At 42.4% G+C, this 24,415-nt stretch overlaps 2 protein-coding genes across 2 annotated transcripts in view; both read left to right on the forward strand.

The window, feature by feature from the left end:
* LOC148902145 (dynein axonemal heavy chain 2-like) overlaps positions 1-10,686 on the forward strand; it is a 39,648-nt gene extending 28,962 nt beyond the window's left edge. The window contains 12 exon segments of the mRNA XM_088990469.1: positions 796-944; positions 1,011-1,194; positions 1,264-1,454; positions 1,525-1,716; positions 1,784-1,968; positions 4,530-4,764; positions 4,899-5,047; positions 6,081-6,195; positions 6,802-6,978; positions 8,702-8,776; positions 8,863-9,013; positions 9,099-10,686. Of these exon segments, the coding sequence (XP_088846595.1) occupies positions 796-944; positions 1,011-1,194; positions 1,264-1,454; positions 1,525-1,716; positions 1,784-1,968; positions 4,530-4,764; positions 4,899-5,047; positions 6,081-6,195; positions 6,802-6,978; positions 8,702-8,776; positions 8,863-9,013; positions 9,099-9,253 (1,958 nt within the window). The 3' untranslated portion in view covers positions 9,254-10,686.
* Positions 10,687-11,298: 612 nt separating this feature from the next.
* LOC148902146 (uncharacterized) overlaps positions 11,299-24,415 on the forward strand; it is a 72,452-nt gene continuing 59,335 nt past the window's right edge. The window contains 3 exon segments of the mRNA XM_088990470.1: positions 11,299-11,994; positions 12,404-12,530; positions 13,112-13,160. The gene's annotated coding sequence lies outside the window, so the exon portion shown is untranslated.

The raw sequence follows: 24,415 nt of genomic DNA on the forward strand, positions 1-24,415 counted from the left end.
ATATATATATATATATATATATATATAAACCGTGCTAACCTGTTTATAAATAAAATAAATTTACCCTTATATATTCGTTATTTATATATCAATGTTATATATATATTTCGAGTAATATATATATATAATAAATACCGTGCTAACCTGTTTAAAATATTATATATATATATATATATCCAAACATTTATATATATATATTTATATATATAAATATATACATATATATTTAAGATATAAACATTCAATTATAGAAGCCTTAGTCTCTCTTCTTTCATCAGGAAAAAAGAGTTAATTCCAAAGTTATAAGGGTCTGGAGTTATCTGATATTGAAATTGGTGTGGCTGTACAAAATGCAATACAATACATATTGATGTATACAATATAGCACTTTAACAACAGGTGAAGCTGTAACAAAGCGCTAACATGGACAAAAGGCAAATGCTTCCCCTCATGGCAGGGAAAAACATTGCTAGAGGTCTGACCACTGCTTTATCTGCACCCCCCACAAAAAAACAAACAAAACAAAAACAAAACTTGAACAAATTTGGGAATGGCAGTCCACATCACACTTTTCAATTGCAGAATACATTTGGAAATGGCAGCAAATGAATTATTGAGACATATTTATGGATTAGCTTAACATTCACAACAATAAAACAATTTTTTTTGTTTCCATTTCAATGCAAATGAGGTGTATCAAATTATTTTGAATACCAGAAGATTTTTCTCTAATTTTTTTTGTCGTCAAAGTCAAATGAATATTTTCATTGTTGGGGTCCGGTGGGCGCCCTGCAGGAGAATGGGAGAACAGCTGCAACGAGCTCCAGAGGATGCTCATCGTCCGTTCACTTCGGCCGGACCGCGTCTTGTTCTGCGCCACCACCTTCATCGTCAACTATTTGGGTCCTCGCTTTGTGGAGCCCCCCGTTCTCGACATGAAAGCCGTAAGTTGGCTCGAGATTTTACGTTCACCCCCTCGTTCCTTGCTCCCCTTGCGCTTGTCCCTCCAGGTCGTGGAAGAATCCACGTGCACGACGCCTCTGGTGTTTGTCTTATCCCCTGGTGTGGACCCCACGGGAGCCCTGCTGCAGCTTGCCGAGACAACCGGGATGAGCAAACTCTTCCACGCTCTTTCTCTGGGTCAAGGACAGGCCCCCATCGCTAAGAAAATGATCGAAGAGGGAGTCAAAAAGGGTCCGGATGGTAAAATCTGTTTGATGCTGAGATGCCCGCTCGCTTACCCCTTGATTCCGTCTGTGCCAGGTCATTGGGTCTTCCTTGCCAACTGCCACCTCTCGCTCTCATGGATGCCCGAGCTGGACAAGCTGGTGGAGCAACTCGAGGTGCAGAAGCCCCACACAAGCTTTCGACTCTGGCTCAGCTCTTCGCCACATCCCGATTTTCCCATTAACATCCTCCAGGCAGGCATCAAGATGACGACGGAGCCTCCGAAGGTAGTAGCGCGTTGGCCATTGCGCAAAACACAGCGGGTGTCATGTCCTGGTGTCTTTGTCGCCCCCCCAGGGAGTCAGAGCCAACATGAAGCGTCTGTACCACCTGGTGACCGAGGCCCAGTTCACCCGCTGCGCCAAGCCCGTCTTCTACAGGAAGCTGCTCTTCTCCCTCTGCTTTTTTCACAGCATCCTGCTGGAAAGAAAGAAATTCTTGCAGCTGGGTTGGAACATCATCTACGGGTTCAACAATTCAGACTTTGAGGTCAATCGCCACAAGGGAGTTGCAAAATTCGTGATTTCGAATTACACATTTGACGTTTTTCTTACAGGTTAGCGAGAATCTGCTCAGCCTGTACTTGAATGAGTATGAGCAGATACCCTGGGATGCGCTCAAGTATCTCATCGCCGAGGTCAACTACGGAGGTCATGTGACCGACGACTGGGATCGACGTCTTCTCACCACCTACATCAACGACTACTTCTGCGAAGCTGCCGTCACGGAGTCGTACTTCAAGTAAGTTGAATGTAGCGCCACCCAGTGAATGTCAAACAAACAATGCCATCCATTTGTGCTGGTCCAAAGAGGAACAAGGAGCCCATAAAAAATTCTGGTATATTGCATTTTTTGTCTATTCTAAAAGACCACATTTGGTCCCAGTCTAAGTATATTTTACACAGAAAAAACATTTGAGATATATATAAAAACTACAGTATTTTCCGGTGTATAAGGCGCAAACCCAATGAATGGTGTAATTTCAAACTTTTTCCAGATATGAGGCTCGCCGAAACTATAAGGCGCACCTTCAATGAATGAAAAAAGTGTTCCAAATATAATATATACATATACATATACATATACATATACATATACATATACATATATAAAAGTTTTCCAAATACAAGACACACCACATTATAAGGCGCTGCAATAGAGGCTGGGCTTACGCACAACTTCTTCTACAGGGGGAAATGGAGTTTGTGACTGCCGACAGTAATTGCGAGACCTGTTGTGGCTCAATATAATAATATTAATAATAATGCATTTTATTTTCAAGCGCCTTTCAAAGCTGTCAAGGACACTTTGCAGTCACAGACAAGAATAGAAAACAAACAGGTACAATAATAAAGAAACTACAATTACTTCACATACAAGCCGCAATTAAGGCTTTTGGGTGCGCCTTGCTGGAAAATATGGCAGTCAAGTTTTTTTAAACATTTTTTATAATAATAATAATAATAATAATAATAATAATAATAATAATAATAATAATCTTCTTATTTTCCTTTCGACTTTTCCCTTCAAGGGGTTGCCACCGCGAATCAGTGTCCTCCATCTTCAGAAGTTTGATTCGCATGTTTGTTTTGGCCAAGCTTTTACGTCGGATGCCCTTCCTGACACAACCCTCTATATTTATCCGGGCTTGGGACCGGCACAAGAAGACTTATGTCCCCTTGTGGCTACAGAACAAGCAAATCAAACCCTTCAAAGCTATTGACTTTAGTCTGTATTGGGATCACCAAAATTGGTGACCCCGACGTGATTGACTCATCCGTGTTTGATGTTTTATGATTCTCTCGTATCACTCATCGGTGGTAATAATAATAATAATAATAATAATAATAATAAATTTTATTTCAAGCGCCTTTCAAAGCTCTCAAGGACACGTTACAGTCACAGGCTTTATAAAATTATAAATAGAAACGAGATAAAGCTACACATAAAAGGCGATTTTTAAATAGGTGGGTTTTGAGATGGGATTTGAAAGTGGGAATAGAATCAATGTTATGAATGTTTGGAGGAAGTGAGTTCCAGTTTGGGGGCCGAGCAGCTGAAAGCTCTGTCCCCCATCGTGCTGAGACGGACAGGGTGCGGGGCACATAGAGGTGGAGGGAGGAAGAGGATCTGGGGGAATGAGAGGGAATAGAAATTTGAAGGTCAGATAGGTATGGGGGGTCAAGGTTATGGATAGCTTTAAATGTATAAAGAATAATTTTAACGTTGATTCTATATTTGACCGGGAGCCAGTGGAGCTCATGGAGGATGGGGGTGATGTGGTGAAAGGATGAGGTTCTGGTGATGATCCGGGATGAAGAATTCTGGACTAGTTGAAGTTTGTGGAGAGGTTTCTGAGGGACACCAAGGAGAAGTGAATGCAATAGTCAATTCGGTAGGTGACAAGACTATGAACAAGGATATCAGTGGTGTGAGGGGTGAGAGACGGGCGAAGACGATTGATCTTGCGTAGGTGGAAGTATGCAGATCGGGTTAAGTTATTTATATGTGAGTGGAACGATAGTGTGCTGTCAAGGATGACACCCAGACTCTTGACCTGATGGAAGGGAGAAACGGTCGAATTGTCAATAGTGACTGAGAAACTATTAGCTTTGCTTAAGGTGGATTTGGTACCAACGAGGAGAATTTCATTTTTTTTTGCTGTTAAGTTTGAGGAAGTTATGGGTAAACCACGATTTAATTTCAGAGAGGCAGAGTGAAAGGGAAGAAGGTGGAAGAAAGGCATCAGGTTTGCTGGAGAGATGGAGCTCGGTGTCATCCGCAAAGCAATGAAAGTGTATACCAAATTTACAGACAATATTGCCAGGGGGAAGAAGGTAGGTAATAAAGAGGAGGGGTCCCAGGACAGAGCCTTGGGACACACCAGAAGATAAAGGAGAGGACTGTGAAGTGAGGGAGTTAATTTGGATGAACTGAGAGCGGCCAGAGAGATGAGAGTGGAACCAACGTAGGGGCGTGTCAGTGATCGCTATGGAGGAAAGTCGGTCAAGGAGGATGGGGTGAGAAATTGTGTCAAAAGCTGCGGTGAGGTCGAGAATGACAAAGATGGAGAGTAAACCAGCCTCACCTGCCAAAGGAAGATCGTTTGTGACTTTTAAGAGAGCTGATTCTGTACTGTGGTGGGGGCGGAAACCAGATTGGAATGGTTCGTAGAGTTCGTTCTGGTAGAGGTGAAAGTGTAGCTGGGAGGAAACAACTTTTTCAAGGATTTTAGAAATAAAAGGAAGGTGAGGAGGCTACCAAATCGTCTGCCCTCACATATTTGTTTGAATTCTCCCTAGATTGTCCACCTTATCCACCTATTACATCCCCCACGATGGTCCTCTGTCCTCCTACAAGGACTTTATCAATATGCTACCCACCCACGAGCACCCCGACTTGTTTGGCCAGCACCCAAATGCTGACATAGCCAGCCAGATCGCTGAGACCAGGTCCCTGTTCGACACCCTCTTGTCGCTCCAGCCCCAGGTGACCACCGCCAGTGCAGCGGGGGCCGGTCCCAGTCGTGAAGACAAGGTGAGGGCTTCGCCACCCATGTCGCGGGTCAAAAATGGAACAAAACACTTGTCCTTCACTGTTTCTGCACAACACTAGCTTGTCCTGAGTATATTTTGGGATGTCTCAAAGAAATGTTTTTGTTCTGTCTCCAGGTTTTGGATCTGTTGGCGGATGTGCGCCAGACCATCCCAGCCGTCATCGACTACGAGGCCGCTAGCTCAAACTTCATGGATCCTACACCCCTGGATGTGGTTTTGCTGCAAGAGATCCAGAGATATAATGCCCTGCTGACTATGATCAAGTATGAACCGCACAGACGGGTTTTTCTTTCTTGCTAAATGATGACGTATTTTAGGTTAAAAGCACATATCTACCCTTTAAAATGAATGCGTTGATCTGTTCCGAAACTCGGTACCTTAAAAAAAATCCCACAATTTGTTTTGTCCTTTTAAAAGAAAAACTAGACCTCTTTAATGTTGTGCTTTATCAAAACATGGAATCACAACACCTTGACAATTTATGAATGCTTTAACCCTTCAATCCACACTACTTCCTTTGCTGTGCCCGCCTTGGCCACTGAGTAGCAGCAGAGTGCCAGTCACACATAAATAAATAAAGAAAGAGAAAGAAAGTCCTCGTAAGTGGGCTTCTGTCATTTTATGAAGAGGAATATTTTTACAAAGTATATAATATTATATACATATATTTTTAGGCATATATTTTTAAAGTAGATAATTTTTTCATGTGACCTTTTTCAAACAGATATATTTTTGATATATTTAGTATATTTTTAAAAATATATTCTTTTTAAATTAGTTTTTTTCTTGGCCCCAATTTATTTCAGAATTTGAGGCTTTGAATATTGGCTCATTTCATTCCATGTTAGCGTGGGGGTTTCTTCAGGGATTATGTGGTTGCTTGTTATAAATATATATATTTATATTGTGTAATTTCCTTTGGTTAATATTTAGTTTGATAATACAATTCGACCTTAAATTCAAATGTTTACTGACTTAAAATTATAAAGCAAAAAAAAAAGATAAATAAATAGATAAACAGATAAACGTACACACAAATAAAGAACTAAATAAATAAACAAGTACATCCATAACAAAATATGAATAAATAAAATTAATCGTGAAAGAAATGTTTGCCTGTCTGTATATCTTTGGTGTCAAAGTCAAGGCCCAGGGCCATATCTGGCCCGACACGTCATTTGATTCAGCCCGCAAAAGTAAATCAAGCATGTCAAGTGCCGTGATGCTTGCTAAAGTATAAATAAATATAAATAAATAAATACATACAAACGCTTGATTTCATCGGATGTGTGTTAGATCGTCCTTAGTGGAGCTGGAGAAAGGAATCAAAGGTTTGGTGGTGATGTCATCCAGCTTGGAGGAGACTTTCAACTGCATGTATGACGCCAGGGTCCCGCCACTTTGGGAGAAGGTGACACACACAGCACATGTGATGTACACGATTACTTTTTCTCGACCACGATGGGCCCAACAAAGCTAGCATCTGTGGATCTAATCGCAGAGTATGAATGAAATGATGGGACCAACAAAGCTAGCATCTGTGGATCTAATCGCAGAGTAATATGCAGCTAAAGCTCCCAAAGCCGCCACCACTTTCCGAAAAAGACCCTGAGCTTATTGAGCGCCGGCTAAAGGGCTTATTACTCTGTGTGAGTGTGTGTATTCGACACAGTGAGTGTGTGTGTTTGTGTGTGTGAGGCAGTGTGTGTGTCTGTGTGTTTTATGGGAGTACTGGACAGCTAATAGCGCTGCTGCCATTTTAGCTTTTCTCCCTTTTTAACTGACTGCTTGCATGCCAGAAAGCTACCCAGTTCATCTCTTGCCCCCTCCCTTCCCATGTTCCTCCTTTCTCATCCGTGGATCTCATCTGTATCACGCGGCAACATTAATGATAGGTTGTTTGTCCTACTTGAGGCGTCCATGTTGTCCATTCCTTGTCACGTTTGATTGTTGTTTTTAACTCTGAGCAAGCGAGCAAACAACGTTCATGACAAGTGACGTGGTCTTGGTCCACCAGGCTTATCCCTCTCTCAAGCCCTTGGCAGCGTGGACTCGCGATCTCTGCCAGCGCGTTCTTCAGTTTTCACGCTGGGCCGAGCAGGCGCAGCCCCCTAACTTGTTCTGGCTTTCCGGTTTCACCTTCCCCAACGGTTTCCTCACTGCAGTGCTACAGTCAGCGGCCCGGCAAAACAAGGTAACATTCGGTTTCACTTTCTTGTTTTGTTTATATTTTCTTGAGAAAAACATTGCACTTGATGAAAATATAGATTCATGACATCATGAAATAGTAAGTATAAAATGTAACAATTTCGAATTTCATGTTTCCATTCACTTCAGCGTGCTTCTCCTACTTTTGTGCCCACCTTGGCCACCGCAGTATCACAGTCAGAAAATGTAGTCACTAATGGGCTCAGGGATTCACTCCATTGCAATACTATGAGTCTATTTTCTCTACAGAGGATAAAGAATATATGCCTATGAAGTTTCTTTTTCATATTGTCTGTCTGGACCAGTTATTTCTTTATAGAATTTTTGAGTATTCGTGATGCAAAGACTCAACTTAAAAATTTCACAACACAAAAAAAGCCACTGGGAAAAAAAGTCTCACATTTTATTTAGGGGGAAAAAATAACAGCCCTGTGTCTCAAGTCGGATAGCACTTGGTGGACACGGTCCAATACGGCCCACCTGTGGAAGTAGCTCTGGCTCGTTCAGTTGCTTCAAGCGTTCAATCCCACCATGACTCTAGACTAGATGCTACTTATTTCACAGCGTTTTTCCAGAATTTGTTAGTGTTAAGCTAACAGGAGCACTCTTAAAGGACAACCGACGTCACTTTTTCATTTCCTAACTGACATCAGAAAAACGTTTTGTAGCATCTAAAATACCCAAAACACGCAGTATGATATTTTTATTCAAATGCAAAACACCAATAAAAATTACTTAAAGTGTCCAAAATCTGCAAAAAAATTGAGCTGCGAATTGGGCATTTTCAGGAAGTCCCGCCCCCAGTTCGTGACGTCACGCCAAGACGTCTTGCATTGCTTGAGAATAAAAACAATGGCTTAAGATTCGGAGAATATGCTTTCTTGTTACACATCCAGTTATGAATATGATTCAAATAGTTCTGAAGAGGAAAGCACAGATGTTTGCAATCGATTAAAGAAGTTATTCCCTGTCATTTTGAGGTATCTGAGGGGGGAAATGTAGCAGAACAAAATGGCGACCTCTTGCAGACATGACAGTGTATTGCGTTTCCACAGGCTGATAAATTCCTTCCATGGAGCTTGGATGCCCTCTTCTGGCGGCTTTTGGGTGCAACACGGGGTTTTCAGACCAAACGAGTGCAGCAAAATACATTGACGTGATGGAAGGACTGCTACAATGTGTCTTTTTCGGTCAGGGGCGTTCCTTTAGTGACATCACGTACGGACTCGTCGCCAACTCAAAAACAAGACTTCCTGAATATTCAGCGCGAGTCTTAAAACGTAAAATATAGCTATATGCGATGGAATCTTATTAAAATACGCTCAATAGAAGTCATTTGAAGCCATTTGACAAATTATGGACACAACTTGTCTGGAGACGTCGGTTGTCCTTTAAGCAAAGACTTTTTTTTATCTACACACCGTCGAGCAAACCGGAAGAGTCAGTTTCCTTTGTAGAATAAAATATACATTTACATTACTTCTTACTTACTTTTACATTACTTTAATTACATTAATTTACATTACTTACATTACTTATACATATACATTACTTCATAAAATAAAATATCCCTCCATCTTGGCGTCTATCCATCGTCCATCCATCCATTTTCCAGAGCGCTTTATCCTCATTAGAGTTACGGGGGGTGCTGGAGCACGCTATTTAGCTCTACTTTCACTACGTTGACAACCTCTGCTCACTTTTTGCAGGTCTCAGTTGACACCCTGTCCTGGGACTTTACAGTATCCAGTGTTGAGGAGAGCCACATCCAGAACCCACCCAAGGTAAATGATTCAAGATGTTTTGACATTTTTCGGCTATCGTTTTGCTATTTTCATCAATCGATCCCAAACCGATTGTCGATTTCCAGGATGGCGTGTACGTGCGAGGTTTGTACCTTGAGGGGGCTGCCTGGGATACAAAGGCCACGTGCCTGGTGGAGGCCGCCCCCATGCAGATGGTGTGTCCCATTCCCGCCATCAACTTCAAACCAGTGGAGAACCGCAAGAAGATGGCCAAGAGTGAGAACGTTTTGGTTTGGGCTTGTTGCACGGTCCCCTTTTTTTCTTTTGCAAGCGCCTGAATTGTCACCTTTCTGCCTTGTAGACATGTACCTCTGTCCTTGCTACTACTTCCCCGTACGATCGGGCGGCGCGGGCAGAGCTTCCTTCGTGATCGCCGTGGAGCTGAAATCCGGGAACGTCAATCCAGATCACTGGATCAAAAGAGGGGCGGCCCTCCTCATGAGCCTGGACAGCTAGTCGGATTTTCTGGACGCATCCAATTTGTTTTTAATTTGGTTTGTGTTCACCCACACTAGCCCCCCCTCCCTCCCCACCCCCAGCTATTAATACATCTCCCCGTCTCAATGAAAAAAAAAATATATCAGTGGTTGAACAAGGTTAGTTAGGGAGGTCTCATTTCATCCAAATTCCTTCCAAGCTGCGAGGGAAGGAAAAAAATCTTTTCAAACAAATGAATTTTAATGAAGCCTCTCAGGCAAGGCGAAATCTTTCAGGCTCAGACTTCCCCGCTGGTAAAGGAGGGAGAGGAGAATGTGAGTCGGAAGAGGACTGGAGCCAAAATGAGCTGGGGGTGGGCATGGAGTGGGGGTATGGGGTGATTTCAAGGTGTTATTCAGACTTAAGGCTTCTCCCCTCAAAGCCCAAACAGACTTTCTTTGCCTTTCAGGGGCTCTTTGTCAAAGCTGTACAGAGACACTGGTGGTCTCCTTGTGGGTGGGAGATTCAAATTCAAATAAGCTCCTTGTCATTTTCTCTTCCGCTTGTCCTCATTAGGTTTTGGAAGTCTATGTCGGACACGATTGGGCGAAAGCTGGTGTACGCCCTGCACCCGTTGCCAGCCAGTCGCAGGGCACATGTGCGGTCATGTTTTACGCCTTTAGAAAATTTGGGAGTCCTAGAAGATGTTTGGGAAATTGGGAAACGGATTTGAACCCGCCACTGCCGGATTATGAGACGAAATGCGCTGACCGCTCTTACACCGTGCCTTTTGGCATCCCCCAACTTTTTACACCCCTTCACAAAATACTCTCCAATAATTGGCACTTATTTGATGATATCTGGACTTAAAATCCTGCTAATTGTCACAGTCTGATTTTATGCTTGTTGTATCACGGCTATTTGGTGGTTTTATTGGATTGGATTAGCCTTTATTAGTCTCGCAGTGGGGAAATTTACATTTCACAGGGGCAAAGTGATGAAAGTAAGAGGAAAGGAAGATGTAGAAAAACAACACAGGAGCTGCTGGAAAGCCAGCCACTCTCGTGGCGCCATCTTGAAGTCAAAACAACAACAAAAACTACAAAATAATGTGACGCAACACAAAAAACAAAGACAGTCATTCAATTTTAAGCACTTTCTGCACCCTCTTTGTTGTATGAAGCGAGACAGTCCCACGTAAATAATAATACATTTCATTTATAAGCCGCTTCAATTCCAAGCAGCAACAATTCCGCATACACATCGGCTGACGCTCCTTTCCTTCTCATCATGGGCTCCTCCAACAGAATCAACCTTTCCACTGAATAAAGTGTGGCTGTGAAAATAAATGCTGCCCATGACAAGAGCAAAATGACCCCCACTTTGACGACACATGACCAAAGTCAGAAAACAGCTGGTCACGACTTCAGCCATGAGGCACTATGATGTCAGACGAGTGGCAAAAACTCCCCCCCCCCCCCCCCCCCCCCCCCCCCCCCCTAAAATGGATAAAACCCGATGGATTTTGCTGTGCAATTCATAATTCAAATGCAATTTTCATCAGAATGTTGTTTTTCTTTTTTTTAGAATAGTGGGAGGGGCAAATAAAATATTAACATCGATTTATATGATATTTATATATAGTTTTTTTATGATAATTGTTTTTTTTTTAACTAGAATCAATTTTGAATGGTCAAATTGTGATCAATTTAGTATCTCAGCAGTACTCACTTGACTTCCATTTTAATAAAAAAATGCAGTCAAGTAAGGTCCTATACGAGAAATAAAATTAAGGATTCTATGAAATACTCCACATCAAAGTTAAATAAAAACACAACGTGCAAATGTAATGGTGTAAAACGTTAAATAACACAAAAAAACGGCCTTCAAATAATACACAGTAGCTAACATGAAGTAAAAGTATAGGATACATATTTCGAGTTGTAAATGAAAAAAATACTTTAATTCTGTTGGGTGTCCGCTCTCTCAAACTAAAATGTTGGTACACTGAGCCGCACTAACATTGTGCAAAACCTCTTGCTAGCATTCCCTCTGATCGATAAATTCGATGATTAACGCTGGAGACATCTCCCAAATAACGCGGGGTCGATTATCAGCCTGTAAAACGCTTTTGACGTCAATCACGTTTAAGGGTGCCTGCTGATTTCATACACATTTAGGAAAATAAGACAAGGACGCATCTTCGAACGTTTGATTCCGGAAGTGGAGAAAGGGGTCCTCTTTGGCGTCAAGACATTTTGGCAAGTTTTTTTAGTTACAGTATGTGACTGTGGAGGCGGGGGCTTAATGTCCGAGGCAGTTCCACCGAAAATAAACCTGCATGAGGGAAGAGAGAAAGGAGAGGAAGGGAGGAGGACGAGGGGGAAAAGGGAGGGAAAGGGCCTTTGGCGGGCATGCAAGAAAAGACGGCTTCTGCGTGTCACTGGAAAAATAAAACTGCGCAATGTCTTTTTTTTTTACCGACCGCCTGCGTGGATCTTCCTGTATGAAAATGTCCCCGAACGGATTCGATCGCTGGTTCCGTCAAACACGTCCGCCTGAGATTCTCTTCGAGCCGCCGATTTTTTCGAGCCGATGGTGCCTCGAATCGAGGGGAGACGAAAGCGAATTGCGGATCATGCCTTGCCCATGGGCCGACACCTTCCCTTGCCTGCGTATGTTTGCACCTCGACGCGTTAAGGATGTGCATATCGCCACTTGTTCTGCGTCATCCGCGGCCTGGAGGGGCGATGAGCATTTTCCATTCAAACTACCACCAGGTGAGAAAAATCTATTCGAAAGCATTTTTTTTTTCCTTTGGCTTTTATAACACGCCGTGACATCGTCACGGGCCTTTTTTGGACGTGAAACTCACGAGCAGCGTGTGAATGAACGTGTGCGTATGCTCGGAACCACTTCGCAGCCATGTTAACTTTGACGCACTCGATGGTGCTGATGCCACACTGGGAATAGTTGACGGGAAGGTGAGATGTCGCAATCGACGTTGGAATAAATCAAGCGCGCCCGCGCTGCGAAGGACGCACGGATGGGCAATTTCTGTGAGATTGGATCGTGGCTTTTTCGGGTGATGGCGTTTTATATTGTAGAGAGGGGAGGTGGCTCGTAGTATTTTTTCTCGTCACGAAATGTCATGTGGTGAAGTTGTGGCGCGTTCTCTGCGATTTCCAGGAAGAGCGTATGAATGTTCTTCCTCGGGAATGGATGCAGTTGCTTGTCTCCACCCCCCTGCGCGTCGACCCTGCTGCATTTCGACTTGTTGGCCACTGGAGGACGCCACGGGACCGAAAAAAAACTGGTGAGCTGACTTCACAACAACGTGAGGACAAAACGCGTTTAACTCCGAATGACGTACATCAAATTTAATTATAATATAATAATATATTTCATTTATAAGCGTATTTCAAAACTCTCATGGACATTTTATAATCACGGAATAAGTTTTTCTGTTTCAGCAGCGGCAGCCAGACGCCAGCGTTCACTCAACCCAGAAGCACAAACTATATACCGGGAACTCAAATATAAAATGGTCATCGGCACAGTAACATTCAAATAAAGTAAAACTACTCACCCTTAGATCCTAAATACAAAAGATTAATAAAAATGTTAAAAACCATATATTATTTGCCGACGCTCAGCCAGTGTGTAGGATGAGGAAATGTGTGTGTGTGTGTGTGTGTGTGTGTGTGTGTGTGTGTGTGTGTGTGTGTGTGTGTGTGTGTGTGTGTGTGTGTGTGTGTGTGTGTGTTTTGTGTGAACTGTATACCATAATATTGGCCACTAGATGGAGACGGATTCAGACCGGCTTAAGTTTATGTTGACAATGTTATTCGGTAAACTGTTCATTTGATTCAATAATCCAAATCGTCGTATTTTCAGGATTTCGCTGCCGCCAACTCGTCGTGAATGACAAGCCTGATTGGTGTTGGTGAGTTGTCCTTTTATTACATATTTATAATGTCATTACGGTGCACAAAAATGTAAGGTGCTGAAGAGTAAAATGATTCAATCATGAATGCTTTTGTTGCCTTAATGATTTTGTGAGTAGTTTGAGCGAGGAGCAGCTGAGTCAGGTTGGAGGCACATGTGTGTGTGTGTGTGTGTGGACGGGGGGGGGGGGGGGGGGGGGGTCAGGAAGCAGTGGGTGAAGGAAGAGAATGAACTGGGTGTGTGCCCGCCTCCTCCCCTTCATCCTCATTCTGCTCCTGTCATCCTCCGCATAAGGAGAGGAGGCGTGGCTTACATCATCCATCACCCCCTTTGAGTGCTTTGTGAAAGCAGTCCTGTTCACTCGCAAAGAACATGAAAATACAAACCTGGAAGAGGCTATGAATGAAGCTCCCCCGCCTGGAGGCTTGTGTAACGTTGCCGACAGCAGAAGCGGGTTGGGTTTGTGTGTGTGTGTTGTCACCAAATAGTCTTTTTATATCAATATCTTCATACAGTTTGAGTGTGAGTGGCCTACATTCGTCCCACTTTCAACACGTCAACATTTTAGTCCCTTACAATTGACTCGACGAGTTGGAATTTGCCCCCAGGTCTTTATCTTCTACGCAAAAGCTGTACTGATCTCAAATCCAAAGTGATACAACACCGCCATCTACAGCAATGTGTGTGTCATGAAGGTGGTCTTCAAACCTGAATTTTCCATACAAATGGTCCCAGAATTTATTTTATGGCATATTTGGAAGACTTTGTCACACACAGAGTCCAAAAGATCAAGACAAATCAACGCAGCTCACATTTCCATCTCAGCTCGTCATTCGTTAGCTATCTGCCTCCTCAAATTTGACTCCCCCAGCATGCTTCACCCTTCTTATGACCAGTGTGTTACCCTCCATCTACCCCCCTTCATCCCGCTGCCTCTCCCTCAGGCAAGAATGCTTTTTGCGCTTACCTCCCCCAACTCACCCCCCCTACCCACCACCACCATCATCACCACCTTTGTGTGAAGAGGCCGGCGAAGGGAGAAGAGCGGTGTGAGGAGGGACAGCTATCCGAGATGGATCCTTTTTCTTTGTATTTGCATGTTGAGCTTTAGCTTCGCGCGCCTCTTTCATTGTGTATACCAGGAATGTCAAATGCATTTTTTTGCCGTTAGCCATATTGTAGTCACGGCTTCCTCTCGAGAATTTGAGAAACTATTAGAATGTTTCATCTCCTCCACACATTGCATACAGAATGCACAACAAATTAATGAATAACTAGTTTTCAAATCTGAAGTCAAGAATAATAATGTGTTATTGTGGTTTACACATGACAATTAGAAATTTTGGTTCGGACTTTAGCAAGCATCATGGCACTTCACGTGCTTGATTTGCTTTCGTGGGCCGAATAAAATAATGTGGAGGGCCAAATTTGACACCCAGGCCTTGACTTTGACACCATCGTGGAAACGATGCCAGGGGACATTACGTCATTTGTTGGTACATTTCAAATAGACCCAAAACAAGCAGATTTTGACTCAAAGTTATTGCTTGCATTGAGTATTTCATAAGGTTCCATAACTTGTATGAGGCTGAGGTACATATCACTGCCGCTACCATTGCTCTGCAGTCATTGCATTGCCTCAAGATTAAAAGGCTAATCTAATTATTTTAAATTGATTTAAGATAACAGAAAGTACATCTCAAACAGCTCGTATCGGCAGATATTTTACAGTTCATGTCAAATCAGTTGTGACATGAATGTGCCCAATGACCAATGATGTCATTGATCGGATTTTCAAAATAAGACATGATACAATTTCGTTCTCGTCAGGGACCATCATTGATTGTGTTCATGCCGTTTGACATTGTAAGAACATTTTGGAAAAAGCAAATATGACGCCTGCTGGTAACACACTTGTTTACATCATAACAAACAAATAAATAAATAAACAAATGAATACGTAAAAAAAAAAATGAACGAATAAATGAATACATGAACAAATGAAGAAACATAAAAGATAAACAGATATAAATAAATAAATACACAAAATGAATGAATAAATATATACATGAATGAATAAATACACAAATAAATTACAAATACATAAATACATAGATAAATAAACAAGTAAAAAATACACAAATACATGAAAAAACACATAAATAAATAGATAAACAAACAAGTAAATAAATACATACATAAACATAAATAAACTCTCAGTCGTACAGGAGTGGTCCATTGATGAAAAGGTTTCTTCAGCCGTCATCTGTACTTCTTTGAAGGTGTCGGACGTTTCGCTTCTTATCCAAGTAACTTCGTCAGCAAACTAACTACCAGTAAGACTTTAGTTTGCTGATGAAGTTTCTTGGATAAGACGCGAAACGTCCGACACCTTCAAAGAAGTACAGATGACGGCCGAAGAAACCTTTTCATCGAAAATTAAACAAACGAAATAACCAACCAAATAAATAAATATCAAGACAACTAAGTGAATACATACACAAATAAATGAATAAATACACAAATAACTAAATACATACATAAATAAATATATTAAAAAAACATTATTCACCAAGAGGCAAAAAATTTCCACAATGTGGGTACGTCTATGTCCCTTCTGACATCAAATGGCAAAATAATTCACCTGTCAAGAAGGAAATAGACACCGGTAATATTTCTGACCCCTCAAATATAATTTGGATACCCCCCCCCCCACCACCACCACCACCACCACGCCCAATGAGTTCTCTCAGCACACATGATGGAATGCGTTTGACAATGCATGTGTACCTAATGTTGTGGCCCGCTAGCGTCATATTGATGTGGCAACGTTGATACACTCATCTCCGAATGAGAGCATGAATTATGGATTTGCCCTCCGCGGAGCCCTTCACATGCATTTTTTAAAAATCTGTGGATAACTGCGTCTGCGTGACTTTGACTCACACGAGCCATTGGAGAAAATATTCCTGGAAAGCCACCCCTGTTATGTTTGTCTGTTATCACGGCTAACGCCATTAGCCGCACACACACACACATGCACACGGGACTCCTACTGATGTTGAAATCGAGCCACATGATTAAATTTGCAGCTTCAACTGTCACAGAGAGGCATTGTGGGTAAACCGTCAGTCCACACCGTCGCCAAAATGTCAGCGCTCACGCGTCTCTGCTATCTCCTGCGAGGTGCTGACCTTTACCCGCCGCTACGCTTAATGGGTTGATCACTTAGGTAAACACAGGCTTGCGTACAGACACACCCCCGTTACTTTCCATCCCCATTGGCTTTGTGGATGCGGACTGTAATTAGGCCCCGGGGTAATTAGCTAGCTAATTGCTGCTGGTTTGGTATACTTACATGGCTTATCACCAAATCCAAAGGGGAAGCGTTGCTGTTGTTATTAATTATCCCTTCTTGGTATATAGACATGCAAACATGTACAGGCAATGCCCTCTCTGACATTATGATAGTCATGGCTTGAAATAAGCGGTTTCACATTACCCTTTGGGAATCAGAATTAGCATTTTGAGCCTTATCACAACACATCGACCAGAAAAACTGAGATTCAAATGCTTAGATGTCCACAAAAAGCTTCACCGCTTCCCGCCGTCAGTGACTGCCGGTGGCTGGCGGTTGGGGGAAAATTGTGCTACTTACGCCGCGGCAGCTAGCTAGCAACAAGGTTTGGGTGACACCTAAAATTATTGCTGTATCATTCACAAGTCATGAATCATCGCCCCCATGGCGCCAAGGAAGCTACATTTCCAAGAAGTTTCGTTCTCACTCATGAATGTTGACAAAAGATTGAGATACATGCTAATTGCTAAGCTAACATAAGTGTGAAATACTGTTGCTAGCATGTTTAATATCAGATTCAAGTGTGTGTGTGATTCCACAGATGTTTGGCTGGTACTGCATGAAAGAATATACAGTTTGCTGATCTACACCATGTGAATTTAAGAAATAAAAATTGTCACTGTGAAAAAAGAAAAATAACTGTGAAGTAGTTGTCACATTTTTTTATTTGATAAAACCTTATTTTAGGTCTCTGGGATTAATTTGGAAAAACAAATAGTGTTCAACAACATTTGAAAAACACAAAGGAAAAAACATGTTATCAGTCTTGCTATCCTCTTCAGCTTTTCCCTTCAATGTGATGTTAAATGTGGGAATGTGCATTTTTAAAATGCCTAGCAAGGATTGATTGTAGTCTCACTTCACCATTTGTGAATGAATGTTTTTTTTTAAATCGTGGATATTACACAAAAGATTCAGCATCGCTCCTGAATTTTACAACAAGGCATGAGTGCACCATTTTTACAAACACAACATTGTTTTAAAACATTGCAAATATCTTTAACTCATTCACTGCCATTCACTAATTTATTCGGGAATTGAAAATATGACGCAGAGTGGCATTCCCGAATTTGTTTTGGTTTTGCTTTTTTTCTTGTTTGGGTGCCGATAAAGCACTGACCAGACCTATGGCTGTGTTTTTTCCCTACCACAAGGGGACAGCATTTCCCTTTTTTCCTTGTTAGCGCTTTGTTCCATCTTCTGTTGTTAAAGCGCTATATAAACCAATAATAATAATAATAATAATAATAATAATAATACATTTCATTTATAAGCGCCTTTCAAAACTCTCAAGGTCACTTCACAGTCACATGATACGTTTTTCTGTGGGTGAGCAGCGGCAGCCACACGCGCCAGCGTTCACTCAACCCAGAATATCTAGAAAGCTAGCTACTGTATGTATTGCATTGTATTTTGGACAGCCGCCCTCATTTCAAGCTCCTATAACTCCAGACCCATAAATTTAGGAATTAACTCGTTTTTTTCTAATGAAAGAAGAGAGTCCAAGGTTTCTTACACTGCATTGAATGTTTATGTCGTCCTAAAACTCAATATTCTGTGGGTCCTGGAATATGAGTGACAATTACAAAAGCCCTGGCACTGGAATTGACAAATTTTTGCACATCTGGCAGTGAAGGAGTTAAATTCAGTTTTGGAGCGCGCCACATTCACGGTCAAGTGCAGGCTTGTGTTGCCATGCCGATGAAACCCAAAATGCGGAATTGCATGGTGGCCGCCGATTGGCTGCGTCCATGCATGGGATTGTGATGCATGCTGCTGTTGGGCCAATGGGATACAGGCTGAACTGGGGCTGTTGCTAAGGGGAGTAGCTTGGAACGCAGTCAGCTGGGTTTGCGCTCTCCCTGTCTCTCTCTCTCTCTCTCTCTCTCTCTCTCTCTCTCTCTCTCTCTCTCTCTCTCTCTCTCTCTCTCTCTCTCTCTCTCTCTCTCTGTCTCTCTCTCTCTCTCTCTCTCTCTCTCTCTCTCTCTCTCTCTCTCTCTCTCTCACACTCTCACTTAATAATTTTTTAAGATCACTCACTTATGCTCATTTGCCCTCATTGACTCCTACTCAGCCACATCCCTCCCACCCCTTGCTGTCTTCCCATCGCTCCCCCACAATTTTCTTTTTACACTTCAACACGTGTGAACGGGGAAAGGGCAGATGCTGGAAAAACTCACTGAATATTTAATGCGATGTTGTGTGCTCTCTCTACAAGCTGCTTCTGTGTGTTTGTGGGTGCGTGTGTTTTCTTTGTCTTTATCTCGTGTGTTTATGTGTGAGAATGTTAGAGCATCGCAACCCCAGCCCTCCACCCTTTTCGGTACCCCGCAGCCAAGCCCGTAACCTCCCTATTGACTTCACACCTTCACGTGTACCCCCGCTGAACTCTGCCTTTAAACTTTTGTGACATCATAAACTGAAATCTTCAGAGCTGCAATCAGTGTCAGCGCCATCTAATTATTTGTATGAATAGCACCCTGGGCTAACGACGTTCATAATTTTATAGTATATGCAGAGAAGAGTTACAGCCGCGAGGCAAAGCGGAGAAAGAAACATAAATATAGATATATACTGTATATTTTTTGGTCAGATTATCGCGGTCTGATTGGTCACTTGTTGCTGGTGCTTGCAGTGCTTCTCATGCTGTGTCACCGTTTGCCAGGTGGTGGATCCCAAAAAAGAAGGCAGGAGGGAGCAGCAGGGTGTATTTGACAAATTGTATTAAAATAAAGTTAGCAGGAATAAAATCTGACAGGGTGAAGCAAACACATACAATAACCCGACAACGACTGGTCGTCCCGGGAGTCTTTTTAACTGCCACTGTTTGGAATGACCAACACCTGTGCAGGTGTTGGTCTTTCCACTATCTATCTATCTATCTATCTATCTATCTATCTATCTATCTATCTATCTATCTATCTATCTATCTATCTATCTATCTATCTATCTATCTATCTATCTATCTATCTATCTATCTATCTATCTATCTATCTATCTATCTATCTATCTGTCTGTCTGTCTGTCTGTCTGTCTGTCTGGCTGGCTGGCTATATATATATATATCCATACAGGTATTTAGCTATAGGTATGTAGCTAAGCAGGTAGGTAAGTAGGTAGCTTAGTAGCTATCTTTCTCTCTCTCTCTCTCTCTCTCTCTCTCTCTCTCTCTCTCTCTCTCTCTCTCTCTCTCTCTCTCTCTCTCTCTCTCTCTCTCTCTCTCTCTCTCTAACAAAATGCATCTACACTTCAGACATCCTAATGTGTAGTTTATTTAGAGTGCCTTATTGCGAACCGCAAGTTCCTGCAGGTCATTCAGACTAAGGCAGAAAAATGGAATGGAGGAATTAAAAACTGAATAAAAATTTATATCTGCGTTACCATAAGCTTCGGGCTGCCATGGATGCATTTTACAGTGCCCCATTGTGGTGTGAAAAAGCCCTATGGTGACTTAGTGCTAAACCAATATATTATTTTGGCTCAAACATGTACAGTGATACCTCGGTTTACGAATGCTTTAACTAACGAACGTTTCGCCTTACGAACGTTAAATTCACAAGAATATAATCTTGGCATACAAACTACACACGGAGCGCCAGAACGAGTGATGTGTCGTTCGCGAATGAGCCGGTTCTTGGAGCTGGATGTCTGAAGTGAACGAAGAGAGCCAGCTCCTTACAAGGAGCTGGAAATGGCAGCCGACATTTTTTTGTCCTCTATTCCCCCGCCCCCAGTCTTCGGTTAAAACGTGATTGGTCAAGATCTGTGGTAGAGGAGGGAGGGAGAATTACAGACACACGCAGCATTGAGCAGAAGGAGGAAGGGTTACAGAAACAGAAGCACGCTGTGAGCACATGAAACAGGAAAGGCAGACGACAGAGCTTGATAGCACTACAAAGAAAAAACAAAAGTGAAAAGGTGAGAAATGGATAGAAAACACAGTGAATTTTCGACGTTTCAATTTTATTGATAATTCAAAGGCAAAGTGTAGACTGCAAGGTTAAAATATACCATCAATCAGGCTCCACAAATAACCCGCATAAGCCATCTATACAATTTGAAGAGAAAAGACAAGCAAGGGAAACAGCTATTAATGACGTTTCTAGTGTGTCTGCCTGCATCTGTCGCTGTTGCAATATCACAACTTCCAAGATGTACAACCCAGAGCTCCTTGAGACACTTGATGACGTTCCTCATCAAGTGTTTAATGATGATGAAACCGGCCTTTTTTGGAAAAAGATGCCTAACCAGACTTTCATTACACAGGAAGAAAAGTCCGTCCCTGGGCATAAGCCTATGAAAGACAGGCTCACCCTCCTTCCGACAGTCCTTATGGAATGTGACTTTCCCACCCACGTCCTTCCACTCCATTCCATCAAGCCATCAACGACCATCACAAAGGTAAATAAAACGACTTTATTATTCAGTACAGTTTATTCCTTTAATTACAATATCAGATCATATTTTTTATCCATAAAATAAGGTCTGTTTTGTGTAGTTTTAAGGCTTATTTAGTAGGAAATTTGTCACGGTTTGCGAGGTGGTGATGGCTGGTGCGGATCCCAAAAAGCAGGCAGGAGGCAGCAGGAGGTTGTCTTTGACCAATTGTATTAAATTAAAGTCAGCAGGAACAAAATGTAAAACATCAAAATCATCTGAATGGAAAAAATACAAAGTAGCAAAAGAAGACCAAAAGTAAAAGTCCGCCAAGGTTAAACAAACACGTACACAGTGCATGCAGCAAACAAGCAGCAAACAATGAACCGACACCGGATGGTCGTGCCGGGTGTCCTTTTAAGTGTCAGTGATTAAACGACCAGCACCTGCGAGGCTGCAGGCAGGGCTGACGTCGCTACCCGTTGGTCGCCAATCTGATCGGGACGACCAGCACCTGTGCAGGTGCAGGCGGGGCCGACAGCGCCCCCCGTTGGTCGCCAACCAGATCATGACAGAATGAACCGACCAACAATCGGATCCCGCAGGTACATCGGACCCGGCTCATTTCCACCCTGTGCCTGGCAATGCTACGTCCACGTTAGCCCGAGCCTCGTCGAGTTTGAACGTGACGTGGGCGTGCACTGCCAGTCACCCAGTGTCACCCTGGACGGCCACCTGGAAGGAGGTCTCGGCCGAACGTTTACGTGGACGTTACGGCTCGTCGAGTGACGCAATTCAAACTCGACGAGGCTCGAGGCTGTATTTTTTCCATTCAGATGATTTTGATGTTTTACATTTTGTTCCTGCTGACTTTAATTTAATACAATTTGTCAAAGACAAACTCCTGCTGCCTCCTGCCTGCTTTTTGGGATCCGCACCAGCCATCAGCACCTCGCAAACCGTGACAAAATTATGTTTTATGGGGACCTGGGAACGGATTATTCTCATTTAATTGTTTCCTATAGGAAATTAATGTTTGGAATACACACTTTTCGCCTTACACACACTTCCTGGGAACCAATTAAGCTCATAAGGTCGATGATGATATATTTATCATGCAGAAAGTCTGTAGCTTCGTTTTAGTGTGTGAGCTTTTTCAAAGATGTATTCGATGATTATTTTGATCATAGTGCAGTGGCGACCAGCCCGCCATTCATCCAGTGCACCCCCATCCCAGCAGGAATGCCATACGTCACTCCAACAAAGTATCTGCTCCCTCAACACATTTTCCCATTTCCTCCCAGCACACTTCCTGTTTCCTGCCTCTCATCCTCTCTTTGTTCAGCTCTCTCCCCGCCACATTTCTTCTCTCCTTCCGCTGTCATCACCCGCCTCTCTTTCCGCCTCTACGCCTTTTGTGTGTGGAATGGATCCTCCGCATCGAGGCGGGGGGGCGGGGGATCGCTTAAGTGCGCCTTCCTGCTCACGAAACAAAGTCCACACGCAGGAACACTCGCGCATCATTCATTCTGTAATAATTCGCCACATGAGCTATCCGGCAAAGAGGCTCTCATGTGTGTGTGTGTGATGTCACGACAAGTGTTCCTCCTCGTTGGAAAAGACCAAAATAGTCGGGAATGGGCGCATGGCGACGTCTATTACACGTGGGTGGGAATTCATGTGCGTGTCCTCCGCTAACAATGGAAAATATTGACCACCACACACACAGAGGAAGTTTCCCAGTGCGCAGCTGGCAGCGTGTTGGTGTGCGTAAAAATAGAAAATGTTGGTTCTCATTTCAGAAACGGAAGAAGCAGCGGCTTCCTTGTTGGGACCGGTTTCATGCCTTTCAAGGGATGTTTGACGCTTGCCATCTCGGCGATTAGTAGCGCTCTTTCCTTTGTGTGACAACAATGGGTAAATTTCAATTGTGAGTTGTGTTGTTTTTGAATATAAGAGGCCGAAACTTGTCCGACTTCCAGCATGTTGGCATTTCTCTCGCTGATTATCAAAGTGACAAGTGGACATTCTGTCTTATTCTTTATCTTCTACACAAAAGCTGTGCTGGTCTGGACACCGCCATATACAGGAAGCCGTTGATCCTGACATTTTGTCTCACAAAATGTAATCCGCAATATTGGCTGCTCATAAACAAACTGGAAGTTTTGACTTCTTTAGCCGTCAATGGCACTAAATAAGTTAGTTTGTAATCCACAAACACAATGCTTATCAGAATATTGCGTTTTGACCTTCTTGACCCCTTTAATAGAAAGAAACAAAATAAAAATCATCCGTTATAGCTCTGGACCTCTTCTTCTTCTTCCTCTTATTCTTATTAGTATTCTTATTACTATTATTAGTATTGTTATTAATAGTAATAATAATAATAATAATAATAATAATAATAATAATAATAACTATTAGTACTAGTATTAATAATAATAATACTTTTTGTCTGAACATTTAATGACAAGGAATGCAAGTTTCAACAAAACTCCTTTCTTTCTTTCTTTCTTTCTTTCTTTCTTTCTTTCTTTCTTTCTTTCTTTCTTTCTTTCTTTCTTTCTTTCTTTCTTTCTTTCTTTCTTTCTTTTTTCTTTCATCTTTAGTTATAAATTTATCTATATATTAATGTATCTATTTATTTATTTGCGTATTTATTTATTTTAATAAGTAAAAACAACTTCACTACTGACCGATTGGAAATACGTCTATATCTTTATTTATATGTTTGAATGTATTTTATTTATTTACATTTGCCCACACAGCTTATCTTTAAAAAGGCATTTATTTAAACACCATATTGAAGAATTGTATACGACTTTTTCGTCGTTGACACATTCAAGACTCCCGACGTCATGTCAAAATAAAATGACCTCCTCCATTTTGAGAACCGCTCATCCAACGCCAACATTGTCTCATCTCTATCTTGAACCTCTCAATGAGTGACCTCATTGATAAAAGGCTACTTTAGTGGAGGAGGGGGGTCCGTGTCAGGCGTGCTCCTGACCCCGATGAGGCCCCTCCGGCATAGTTTTGATTAAGTGCGGTGGGTGGGTTCATTGGGGGCCCGATGTGGCGCTCTTTCCTGTCATTGTGCGATCAGGTGACGGATGCTCAGTGCGACGGAGACCAGGCTGGAGCCAGACGTAAGATGAAACTTGGGAAGAGAGGAAAGGCTTGACGGAAACGCGATCTGAGGTGATACAACACAGAGGTCATTGTCTCACAAAAAAACACACACACACACACACACACACACACACACACACACACACACACACACACACACACACACACACACACACACACACACACATATATTGTTCACCTTCCATGTGTGTGTTGTGCAATGGCAGTGCCGCATTGTCGCCATGGAGATGCTGATGGCTGATTTCAAAACGGACTTTGCTCATCCTTGGAACATCTGAGCTTGTTGTCGGGGAAGTGGCACGAATGGATCATAAAATAGCGTTTACTGAGTGACAACCTTGGCACGACGTTGTGATTCTTAACTT

Source organism: Hippocampus bargibanti, linkage group LG02 (genome assembly GCF_051943395.1).
Source record: "Hippocampus bargibanti isolate YZ-2025 linkage group LG02, ASM5194339v1, whole genome shotgun sequence".
NCBI lineage: Eukaryota > Metazoa > Chordata > Actinopteri > Syngnathiformes > Syngnathidae > Hippocampus > Hippocampus bargibanti.